The sequence below is a fragment of the Humulus lupulus genome, chromosome 8 (genome assembly GCF_963169125.1).
Source record: "Humulus lupulus chromosome 8, drHumLupu1.1, whole genome shotgun sequence".
Lineage (NCBI taxonomy): Eukaryota > Viridiplantae > Streptophyta > Magnoliopsida > Rosales > Cannabaceae > Humulus > Humulus lupulus.
The window spans coordinates 111,028,312-111,041,660 of record NC_084800.1 but is presented as its reverse complement, the minus strand read 5'-3'; the positions used below and the strand labels follow the sequence as shown (position 1 = coordinate 111,041,660).

The following is a 13,349-nucleotide window of genomic DNA, read 5'->3' as shown; positions in this document are numbered from 1 at the left end:
TTTTTTTTTTAATGCAAAAAGCCATGTTCTTTTGATATAGTAGGATTTAAGTTCCTAATTTTTTTAAAGACAAAAGTCTCTTACGTTAACATATTGGTGCACCTATTCTCTAAGGACTTATTAATTATTCAAAAAAATATTTTAATTGATCTGAAAATTATAAAAGTCAAATAAAATTGTATTTAATTAATAAAAATTTTAAATTAATTTAAATAATGAATTAAAAATATATATTACTTTTTTTAAAGGAAAATAATATATATTACTTAAAATTACAAAAATAAAATTTTATTCATTAACACATATTTACATATTTACTAAAATATTATTTTACTTATTAATTAAATCAAAATTGTGTTATTGTATTAATTCTTATGTTCTCAAATTAAAATTATTTGATTGGTGTGAGTATTCCCAACAACTGGGCTCAGAGCCTTGGTCTAAGGAGCTGATGCTCAACCTAGTGTGCGTACGCGTAGGGAGTTGTCTCCCAGGCATGCGCGCGGTGTCCAAGGGAGATGAGCATGAGTGCTCGGCAGTTGCTGAGGTGTGGTGCGCACCTGATGCGCGACTATGGCAGGGTGTGCTAGACAGGGAGGGTTACCTCCCAGGCTGTGTGTGACATCCATGTGGAACGATTTTGGTGCACCTTGGCAGCCTAGTTGTAAAGCGCCATATTCTATTACTTTGTAAAACGTCTCTCGTCTCATAAATAATTAGAAAATACCATTTAACATATGAAATTCAGTGGGGCTTGACAAAACATGCAAGTTGGGCCCAATAGTTTAAAATAAAAATAAAGTGTTCTTATGCATCGTTTAAAGAAAAATAAAATTTAAATCTCACTGATAGGTTTAAAGCTAATGTCCATAACATAATTCTTTAAAACTCGACGCTTATGTTGATTGTTTATTCGTTCATAGGATACCCCCACGCCATACACACCCAAACGTCGAAACTCCTCACATCACAACGCGTGCCAAAGAGAAACCCTATTTATTTCCTTAAAGGGGGAAGTAAGAGGGTGAGCTAAAAGCCTAGTAAGGAAGTACAAACAAATGCAACAATATTCAAGGAACCACAATAAGAACATATTCATATCGTAAAACTTATACCATACCATATCCATATCATATCCCTTTCATAATCATATCGTATGACCTTCATAATCATAATCATAATCACACATCATAACCATACATTATAATCATACTCTTTGTGATCATGGCACCGCTATTGTCCATGTCACAGCTTGAGGTAACCAGTAAAAGCATAAAACTGGAAAGACCTCCTCTGTGAGGTAGACAGGATCTCAGGTCCTTGAATAACCTCGACGTGTTTGCCCTATGAGTTACGTCATATCCTTAGTAACTCATTTGTTGTGTCGCGTTCAGCACACTAGCAACCATTTGCTTTTTCATACAACATACAAACACATGTAATCCATTTCACATCAAAACAAAGGAAACACATGTTGCATCATACTCATCATAACATCTCAAGATAGAATTCCATATTTCATATTACTTCGTCCATCATCATACATAGCACATCATTTTTCCTCATAACAAACCAATCTTACCATTTCATAGCATAAACATTGAAATTCTATCTAACTTCCTTACCCCAGGTCCAAGCAAAGCAAAAATAAGAAAAACTTCACAACGAGCCTATAATCATAATCAAACGCCGTCTCTTAAAATCACATGTCAATACTCATGCCCAACACATATACCCCATGCACACGTTTCACAAGTTGCCCAATAATTCCAAAGAGACACATTTTCTTACATAAAATCACAAAAGAATAATGCTAATTCTACCTATTTACCCTCCAAGTTACAAAGTAAAAACCATATGTTTGAACAATAGGCATATATTTGAATGTAAAAATGCATTTACATGCGACATGCATACGTGAGTGCGTTGTTAAAATGTAACGTTTTAAAACGATAATTTCTACATGCTTATATCTTGTTTTTTCAAATAAAATTCAGCAACATTATTAAATTACCATTATTTGTTTCCTTAAGTCCCAAAATTTGATTAAACCATTGAATTCATTACATTTACTTTATAAAATAATTCATTTAGCTTTTTCCTAATTTCTCATAAAATAATAATTCCATTTATAAATAGCATATAAAATAACAAAATTTATAGCCTTTTAGAAATACTTAATAAATTTCTTGTTTCCTTTAGAAAATAACTTTGTCTAAATTAATAAAAATTACATGATTAAATGTGAGAATTTATAATTTAAAGTGTGGGAAAATGTATTTTCACTTATATTATTTAAGACTTGAATTATTTAGGTGTAAGACCCATTAATTTTAAACAAAATAATTATTTTAGTTTAATAACTCAAAGATTCAACAACTATTTATTTGTTTAAAAATCATAAGTGAATTTAAACCAAATTTTTTTCTCATTTAAATAAAAAAGATTGCACCTAAATAATAATGTGAAAATTCATATTTACATTTTAAAATTATCACTTTTACATATACATAACTTAGGGCATAAGTTATTTGATGAACTAACATTATTTATCTCATTTAAAAGATATTTCTTATTTTTAATAAAAAAATTCCATAAACTAATAATTCATTCAAAAATCACAAACTTGGAATAAAAACCATATTTTCTTAATAAAATATACACTGTAACGACCCAAATTCACTAATAAGGCTTAAGGGCCTAGATTAGTGTGCCTGGAGGACATATTGGGATTTATGTGTGACTTTAATGAGTAAAATGCATGGTTATGATTTAAAGCATGTTATATGACTATTTGACTATTTGAGATGCATGACAATGTGTATTAGTATGCATGTAGGCCCTGATTGTGTTAGAAGAGCATAATTGTAATTTTGGCCATTTTGGGCATAACTGTATTGATATGTGCTGATTGTCGAGACCACATTGTTATGTGGATGTATCTGTGATTTGTGACTCGAGACGATCCTAGAGAGCAGACTAGCGGAAAAGTCAAGGCGGGGATTTATACCCGGCTTGGGGCGAGCCTGGGGTATAAATAAGAATCTGATGAATATATTGGGGTCTATTTTGATATCGAGGAATATTATTTGGTGATTTATCATCTATTGGGAAGCAACGGGGAAAATATTAGAGACACTTGAGGAATTAGCGGGAATTGGGTAAAATGACTAAAATGGCCCTACATGGACAAAAAGGTTTAGAATTAGTAGGGAGAGAATTTTGGTCAATTGGCTTCTTAGAGATGAGTTTATTGGGGCTTTATATACTTAGTGGGATTGTTAGAGAGAGTGAGAAGGCTGTGGAAAAGAAAGAAAAAGGAAGAAAAAGAAAAGAGAGAAAAACAGAGGGGTTTTTCCAAAAGGGACGGTTTGTGGTTCTCCCACCATTTTTCTTCAAATTTCTTGGAGCAAAGCTCAGTGGAGAGCTAGGATAGGCTGAGCATCAAGGATCCTAAGTTGGACTTGAAGATTTGGCAAGGGATTAGCAAGAACACATCAACTTTTGAGGTAAGTTTTTAGGGTTTTCAGTTTTTGGGTTTGGCTGGTTTAAGTTGTGTAATTAAGCTGAATGATGGGAACTTTAGGGGAATTTCTGGGCAAGCTTTGAGGAAGAGCAAGCTAAGGAGGTCTAGGAATTGAATCAAGGTCGAAATTGCATCAACGGTATGAATTCTAAGCCTTTAACTTTGATGTTTGACTGATTTTATTTGGAATTTCTGGGTTTAGGGTCATCTATGGTAAAACTTGAGATTTGGGATGCATGAGCTTGGGTTTTGAGATTTAGGGATGCTTGGGATGAGTGGAGAGTGTTTATAAGCTTGATTTTAAGTTTGGTGAGGATTTGGGGAAGTTTGGGTTGAGATTGGCTCAAAGAAATCGTAGAAAAAGAATTTGGGAGTTGCCTGCCTGCAACTAGCGCTACAACGCTAGTCTTTGGGCGCTGTAGCGCTAGGCCCTGTTTCTGGGTGGTGCACTTCTGCTTGTAGCGCTATAGCACCCTCTTTTGAGCGCTGTATCGCTACCCTGTTCCCAGAAAGGGGTTTTTGGGTTATTTTGAAGGGATTTTGACCTAGGGTTCGGGGTTCGATTCCACCATCTTGTTTTGTGGATCTAGGACTTCCCGGGGGCTCGGGATTAGTTCCGAGGCTAGGTTTTCGGACTTGAGGTTCGGTGATGACTTTGACCTATGGCTGTGTTTAGGTGTGCGCTAGGGCTCGAGTGGGATCGTGCTCAAGGAGTCAAGTGGTAAAAGCTATCAAATTGACAGGTAAGAAAACTATAGCACCCGTAGGACAGGGCATGGACCCATAGTGTGATTGCAGGGCACGACCCTATATTGCATTACATGTTAGGGTGCAAACTTAATTGAATTGATATCAGGGCATGGCCCTATATTGCATTACATGTTAGGGTGCAGACTTAATTGAATTGATATATGTTTGAATGTTATTTGAGTTATGCTATTTGTGATTATAGTAAGAGTGAAGGCAAAGGAGCCGGGAACGGCAACAGAGCCGGGAACGGCAAAAGAGCTGAAACGGCAAGGGAGCTGAGAACGGTGAAAGGCCGAGAACGACAGCTGGGCCGGAAGTAACACTTAGCATGTGAAGTGCTTGTAGATAGGGTGGGACCCCAATGGATACAGGGGATATCCTTACGGTGAGGACCGAGACCCCAGGCTTTGGTAATGCCTCTGGGACGGCATGGCCGTGTTTGTTTAGTTTGATGGAATACTCATTTATCTGTGGATAATCTGATATGTTAACTATATAATCTGCATATGTTATATACTGTATGAGTTTTCTTGCTGGGCTTCGGCTTACGGGTGCTCTGTGTTGCAGGTAAGGGCAAAGATTGAGTCAACCAGCCATGAGTACGGAGAGCGTGAGGCGACGCGTACATGTTTGGCCTGCCCGACTGCTTTGGTTGGGGGTTTATTTGAGAAAAGGTTGTAATAAGCTGTGATTTTAATAATTAATCGACTGTAAACTTATTTTAAGTTGTAAATAATTTTCAAACCTTATTTTGGGATCCCAAATGTTAAATACTAGAAGTTTTCAATGAAATAACGCATTTTTAAAGATTACAGCCTTAACTTTTGCTTAGTCACACTTTTGTTTTTAAAAACCTCGGTTAGCGAGTTCATTGCACATTTTTCGTTTTAAAACTCACTTAGTAACGACTCTAAGGAAGTAGCCCTCCTACCCTTTGGTGTTCTGCTTTAACTTGCTGACATGTCAAACATCTGGCAACAAACTCAACAACGTTCTTCTTCATTATAGGCCACCAATACAACTTTTTAAGGTCTTGGTACATATTTGTCGACTCTGGATGTAAGGAGTAGGGTGTTCTATGCGCCTCCTTCTTAATACCCTCCTTAATCTCATCATTGTTAGGCACACAAATTCTATCCTTATGTTGCAACAATCCACGGTAGACATAGTGAAGTTGCTGCTATTACCTTTTTGTACCAATGCCTCCTGCTTTATTAGGGCTTCATCTACTTTCAGTCCTTCTCTAATCTGTTCCAGTAGGGAGGATTGTAACGTGAGGTTTGCTAGGCTTCCTGTCAAGAACTCAATACCGACGTTTATAATCTCTTTCTGTAAAGGCATCTCTATTGTGCTCAGGGCTGAGACACTCTCATGTCCTCGCTTACTTAATGCATCTTCCACCATATTGACCTTGCCTGGGTGGTATAGAATTTTGCAATCATAGTCTTTCACTAGTTCTAACCACCTCTGCTGTCTCATAATCAATTCTTTCTGAGTGGAGAAGTATTTCAGACTTTTGTGATCGGTGTAAACTTAACACTTATCCCCATAAATGTGATGTCTCCATATCTTTAATGCGAACACCACTGCTGCTAACTCAAGATCATGGGTGGGATACCGTTGTTCATAGTCCTTGAGTTATCTAGAAGCATAAGTTACTACCTTCCCATCCTGCATCAACACACACCCTAAGCCATTCTTTGATATGTCGCAATACACCACGAATTTCCCGCCCTCTGTGGGAACACAAAGGAAAGGTGCAAAGATCAACTTACCTTTCACAGTCTGAAAGCTTTCTTCACATTTCTCGGTCCATGTGAACTTATGATGTTTACGGGTCAAGTTGGTCAAGGGTGTGGCAATCTTTGAAAAACCCTCGAAAAACTTCTAGTAATAACCTGCTAATCCTAAGAAGCTTCAAACCTCTGAGGCATTCTTTGGTTGGGACTAGTCTCTAATGGCCTCGAACTTTGCCGGATCCACCGCTATTCCATTCTTGGACACTATATGCCCTAGGAAAGTCACTTGTTCCAACCAAAACTCATACTTAGAGAACTTAGCGTATTACTAATGCTCTCGTAGTCTATTTAGGGTCAACCTCAAGTGCTCCTCATTGTAACACCCCAAGTCACTATGGCTGCTTCTTGGAATAACGACTGGCCCTACAAACCAACACGAGTCTTTCCAGCATGCTTTGTCCTCACTCACACACTTCCTGGGAAAACTTCCTAGGAGGTCACCCATCATAAGATTGCTCCAGGTCAAGCACACTTAACTTTGGAGTTCTCAAGTGATGGGCTACCGAAAAGAAGATGCATCTTGGTGGCATAGGCATCATCCATCAATCCATTCAAGCCATCTTCAACTGTGTAGTCCCATACCTACACAGTCTTAGAATCATCACACTTGACCTTCCCCATGTAGTGTGGGATTGCACAGCTTTTACCCGGTCTTTCCCCCTACGAATCACGGGATTCTGACTGTCATAATCACCCACCCTTAAGGGTCTGACGTCCCCGTCGACCACACTTCCGGCTGGGTCAAGGCTCTGGCACCATTTGTAACACCCCACGTCACTATGGTTGCTTCTTGGAATGACGAAGGGCTCTATAAACCATCACGAGTCTTTCCAGCGTGCTTTTTCCTCATTCGCACGCTTCCTGGGAAAACTTCCCAGGAGGTCACCCATCATAAGATTGCTCAAGGTCAAGCACGCTAAACTTTGGAGTTCTCAAGTGATGAGCTATCGAAAAGAAGATACATCTTGTTGGCATAGGTAGTATCCATCAATCCATTTAAGCCCTATTCAACTATGTAGTCCCATACCTACACAGTCTTAGAATCATCACACTTGACCTTCCCCAGGCGGTGTGGGATTACACAACTTTTACCCGATCTTTCCCCCTACGAATCACGGGATTCTAACTGTCACAATCACCCCCCTTAGGGGTCCTATGTCCCCGTCGGCCACACTTCCGACTGGGTCAAGGCTTTGATACCATTTGTAACACCCCACGTCACTATGGATGCTTCCTGGAATGACGACTGGCCCTACAAACCAACACGATTCTTTCCAGCGTGCTTTGTCCTCACTCGCATGCTTCTTGGGAAAACTTCCCAGGAGGTCACCCACATAAGATTGCTCCAGGTCAAGCACGCTTAAATTTGGAGTTCTCAAGTGATGGGCTACCGAAAGAAGATGCATCTTGTTGTCATAGGTAATATCCATCAATCCATTTAAGCCCTCTTCAATTGTGTAGTCCCATACCTACACAGTCATAGAATCATCACACTTGACCTTCCCCAGGCGATGTGGGATTGTACATATTTTACCTGGTCTTTCCCCCTACGGATCACGGGATTCTGACTGTCACACTCATGCTCCTCCTTTTACTTTGAGTAGATAAGGATATCGTCTATAAAAACTACTACAAATTTATCCAAGTAGTCCTTAAATAACCTTTTCATCATGTCCATGAATGCTACTGGGGCATTAGTGAGTCCAAAAGACATCATTAGGAACTCATAGAATCCGCAGCGAGGTCTGAAGGCCGTTTTAGGAATCTCTCCCTCCTTTACTTTCAATTGATGGTACTTGGATCGCAGATCAATCTATGAGAATACCGCTGCCCCTTGCAATTGATCAAAAATGTCATCTATCCTAGGTAAAGGATATTTGTTCTTAATGGTGACCTTATTGAGTTCTCGGTAATCGATGCAAATTCTCATGCTTCCATCATTCTTTTTAACAAATAGGAATGGTGCCCCCATGGCGAATGAGTTGGTCTTATGAACCCCTTATCCAACAATTCTCATCCTTTACCTTTTTAACAAATAGGTAAAGGATATTTGTTCTTAATGGTGACCTTATTGAGTTCTCGGTAATCGATGCAAATTCTCATGCTTCCATCATTCTTTTTAACAAATAGGAATGGTGCCCCCATGGAGAATGAGTTGGTCTTATGAACCCCTTATCCAACAATTCTTGTAGCAGGGTCTTGAGTTCCTTTAATTCTGCAGGTGCCATTTGATAGGGTGCTTTATATTTTGATGCTGTTTCTGGTGCAAGTTTGATCACGAATTTGATTTCTCTGTCCTGTGGTAAACCTGGTAATTCCTTGGGAAACACTTCCAGAAGCTCCCAAACGATATGAACATTTTGTGGTTTCAGTTCCATCAATCCATCAATCCATTTAAGCCCTATTCAACTATGTAGTCCCATACCTACACAGTCTTAGAATCATCACACTTGACCTTCCCCAGGCGGTGTGGGATTACACAACTTTTACCCGATCTTTCCCCCTACGAATCACGGGATTCTAACTGTCACAATCACCCCCCTTAGGGGTCCTATGTCCCCGTCGGCCACACTTCCGACTGGGTCAAGGCTTTGATACCATTTGTAACACCCCACGTCACTATGGCTGCTTCCTGGAATGACGACTGGCCCTACAAACCAACACGAGTCTTTCCAGCGTGCTTTGTCCTCACTCGCATGCTTCTTGGGAAAACTTCCCAGGAGGTCACCCACATAAGATTGCTCCAGGTCAAGCACGCTTAAATTTGGAGTTCTCAAGTGATGGGCTACCGAAAGAAGATGCATCTTGTTGTCATAGGTAGTATCCATCAATCCATTTAAGCCCTCTTCAATTGTGTAGTCCCATACCTACGCAGTCATAGAATCATCACACTTGACCTTCCCCAGGCGATGTGGGATTGTACATATTTTACCTGGTCTTTCCCCCTACGGATCACGGGATTCTGACTGTCACACTCATGCTCCTCCTTGTACTTTGAGTAGATAAGGATATCGTCTATAAAAACTACTACAAATTTATCCAAGTAGTCCTTAAATAACCTTTTCATCATGTCCATGAATGCTACTGGGGCATTAGTGAGTCCAAAAGACATCATTAGGAACTCATAGAATCCGCAGCGAGGTCTGAAGGCCGTTTTAGGAATCTCTCCCTCCTTTACTTTCAATTGATGGTACTTGGATCGCAGATCAATCTATGAGAATACCGCTGCCCCTTGCAATTGATCAAAAATGTCATCTATCCTAGGTAAAGGATATTTGTTCTTAATGGTGACCTTATTGAGTTCTCGGTAATCGATGCAAATTCTCATGCTTCCATCATTCTTTTTAACAAATAGGAATGGTGCCCCCATGGCGAATGAGTTGGTCTTATGAACCCCTTATCCAACAATTCTTGTAGCAGGGTCTTGAGTTCCTTTAATTCTACAAGTGCCATTTGATAGGGTGCTTTATATTTTGATGCTGTTTCTGGTGCAAGTTTGATCATGAATTTGATTTCTCTGTCCTGTGGTAAACCTGGTAATTCCTTGGGAAACACTTCCAGAAGCTCCCAAACGATATGAACATTTTGTGGTTTCAGCTCTACCACACTAGCCAAATATGCAGAACACCCATGCTACATCATATTTTGGGCTTCCAATGCCGATATTATGGGTGTACAAAAGCCCACCATTTCTCCCTTAAAAGAAAAGATTTCTCCTTCTTCTGGTCTGAACTCCACGATCTTTTTTCGACAGTCAATCGTCGTTCCATGTTTGGATAACCAATCCGTGCCAATTATGGCATCATTGTCTGGTATGTCTAATTCTATAAGATCTTTCAGGCACTCCCTACCCTCTATTGCTATAGGTGCTGACTGTAACCAGCTAGTTGACAACACCATGTCTCCTGACGATAACATTGTACTAACACTATCCTCAAATAGTTTACAAGGAATACCCAATTTATCAATCATATTTATAGCAACATAAGAGTGAGTTGCACCAAAATCAATAAGGACTCTACACATCATACCAGAAATAGAGAGTTAACTTGTGACCACGGTGTTACTGTTGACTGCTTCCTTTTGGGTCAATGCAAAAACCCTTACTGACACTAGGTTGCTATTACTACTCTGTCCCACTTTCCACTGCGGGCAATCTTTCCTCAGATGGTCTACCTGACTGCACCTATAACATTTGTTGGTGCTGGTCTGACATTCTCCCACATGTCGTCGTGAACATTTAGGGCAGCTGGGGTGCTCAACTCTGTTGTTTTGGTGATTCCCGCGGTTACGATCATTATTGTAATTGTTGCAGTTGTTGTGGTGGTTATAACTGTTGTGATTGTTGTTGTTTGTGGCCAGGGTTCTAGGCTTCTTGTCAGTGCCACTACTCTGCCCTTTATTAGCTTTCTTCTTATTGCCCTCATGGAAGCCCTTGTTTCTGTTGGCCTCCCTTCTGACAGTACCATCCTTCCATATACGATCCTCCAAGTATTTTGCTTTGAGTGCCTTATCCAATACCTCAGCATAACTAACCACCTCAGCATTGGTCATCTTAACATCCCTAGCAATCATTGGCTAGAGTCCTCTCATAAACCTTTGGACTCATATGACTTCGAATGGTACTAGTTTAGGTGCAAATCTAGCCAACTTTTCAAACTACTATGCATAGTCAGTAACAAAGAGGTTTTTTAGAACCAAAGTCACAAACTCGTCCACCCTTGTTACCAATACAGTCGCATTGTTGTACTTCTTGCCAAATTCTTGAATGAAGTCTGCTCAGGTCATAGTATTCAGGTCATGAGTTTGTTTGACCACATCCCACCATATCCTTGCATCCAACTTGAGTAGGTGGGCTGTACATGAAATCCTCTGGTGATCGTTCACTCCATGTGATCAAAGATGTACTCTAGTGATCTCAACCAATCCTTCTCCACCATAGGGTCAGCTTTCCCTTCGAAGCTAGGTGGGGCTTACTTTCTGAAGCGCTCATACACTGACTCAAATCCATAAGCCATAGGCAGTGGTGCAGGTGGTGGTACTGGAGGCTCAGGCTGTGCCAATGGTACTTAGGGCACTTGGGGTACTTGCCTGGCTTAAGCCAACTCCTCATCTCTCTGTCTTAGTTGTTCCATTAACCTTGCAATCTATGCATCCAAATCCAAAGTCGGTGCAGTTGGGGCTGCTGGTTGGGCTGGTGGTATTCCCAAATTAGAAATTGTTGTGGCGTTAGATCTTGTGGAGACACCCTTTCCTCGGGCTCTCCCTCTTCCCGTGCCTCCTCTTCCTCTTGTTAACATTATGAGATTCTAAGGCACCAAAATAGAACCATAAGAGAGGATAAATCGCATAATAGTTTGGTTCTAATAGATATTTGCAAAAATTATCATACATTACATATCCACATCACTTAGAGTTTGAAAGGGAAAAATTATTAAACCATAACATTCAAAGTTTGTAAAAAAAATTCTTCCAAAATTCAAACATCCCATAAAATGTTTAATAACAATAATTGAAAAGCCATAAGTTCTTAAGGGTTCTTAAGAAAAGTCCCATCTTATTCGTTAACATTTTATTGAAAGGAAATACGAGACGGACTCTAGTTCTCAATCGTGGACTCATTCCCTGAGTTATAGTCAAGGACGTCCTCCGAAATGTGGAAGTAATCAGGAGTGCTAGCCAACGCCTTCATCCTAGTGCTTACTTTTGGTATGGCATGCACTATCTCTTGACACGCTATCTCCCCTTCCAAATCGTGCACCGTCTCGTATCGTTCCATCATCTCTCTGTCATCCTTCTTACTATGATTGGCTGCAAACGACTAAATTCATAATTATCTATGAGGTCATAGATCTTGTACTCGGTGGTTCTAAAATCCAACTCTTCCTGAATGACATTGTGCCATGCTATGTTTAAGTGGAGGAGGGCCTCGGGATATATCGATATCAATTCCCTTAACACCCAATATTTTTCTATGGGCCATAACAATACCCCTCTTTTGTTCATCATTCTTTGAATACGATCGCAAACCATTGCCGTCGTTTTCAGTACAACAGTCCTCCAATCGTTGTGATCCTTGTTGAGTGGAACCTTAGCTATCACGCGAATCTCCTTAAGTAATTGTTTCTTTGTGGTTCTAATAATAGGAGGCATCTTTCTATACTGCAATCACAAAACTAAAAAATTTAAAAGCAGAAGGAATAAAGATAACATATAGAACAAATACTTATGATGCGGTGAGGTGAGATTTTCCCGTCTTTAGCGTGTATGGGGAGGGTCCTTGGAAACATGAATGACTGGCCTTGATAACATTTGTAAAGCGCCCTATTCTATAGCAAAGGGATCAAGCTAGGAGTATTCAAGGATTAACTCAAGGATTAAAACATCTCTGAGGTATGGTTTCAAAGTTCTAAATCATGGAATTCTGTTGTGTTATTATTAGAGTTTAGAGTTGTAGAAATTCTAGGTTGTGACTAGTTATAGGTGTAAGGGAATTGTTTATGGACTAGATATAATGTTTAGGATAAAAGGGTAAGAATTTTAAGCTTAGTTATGGGTTTGGCTGGTGATTGGGGTTGGATTTTAAGGTTTAGGCTCGAAGGAAACACTGGGAAAAAGGTGAAATTTTTGGGTTTGAGGCCTCAGGGTTGCGACCCTGTTCACCAGGCATTGCAGCCCGCGTGCTTGAAGAGGTTGGGATGCCTCTATTTCGCCAGGCACGCCACGACCTAGGGGGATGCAACTCGTGGCCCGTGTCCTCTAGTAGGTAGGGCTTGGCCTTTGTCTAAGGGGCGGGTCGTGACCCTTTAGGGCAAGTCATGGCCCTAAATGGAAAATGGAGGGAAGCCAAGGTTTTTAGGCTCGGGGAGGGTTGGGGATTCAAACCAAAGCGCTCGAGATGATTTCTACAACCTGATTTAGTAGAAATCGAGGTCCCGAAGGCTAGTATTTGATTCTAAAGTTTTTAAATGATTTAAAATCTTATTGTTATCCATTATCGCATTAGGACTAGGCTTTCTAGCAAGGGCTCAGGAACTAAGGATCCTGCTCGGGGCCGTCATACGCTTGCCGCTCGGGATCCGAGGTATGAAAACTACACCCATGTGGTCGTCATTGGGATTGAGATTCCCTGTAATTGAATTTCTGCATTTTGTGGGTTGTATAACTGTTATGTGGAATAACGAAGTACGACCTAAGGGTGTCGAGGTTGATGATAAGCGTACTAGACGCAGCTCAGCCAATGTGAGCCGGGGTCAGCTAAATAATCATAGGAC

The 13,349-nt window shown here is 40.2% G+C and overlaps 1 protein-coding gene across 1 annotated transcript; it reads right to left on the bottom strand.

The window, feature by feature from the left end:
- Positions 1–9,708: 9,708 nt before the first annotated feature.
- On the bottom strand, positions 9,709–10,650 carry LOC133795940 (uncharacterized). The gene is made up of 2 exons (XM_062233424.1): positions 10,187–10,650; positions 9,709–10,093 (listed from the first exon to the last, which is right to left on the bottom strand). The coding sequence occupies exons 1-2, from the start codon at positions 10,648–10,650 to the stop codon at positions 9,709–9,711; spliced, it is 849 nt and encodes a 282-aa protein (XP_062089408.1).
- Positions 10,651–13,349: the final 2,699 nt, after the last annotated feature.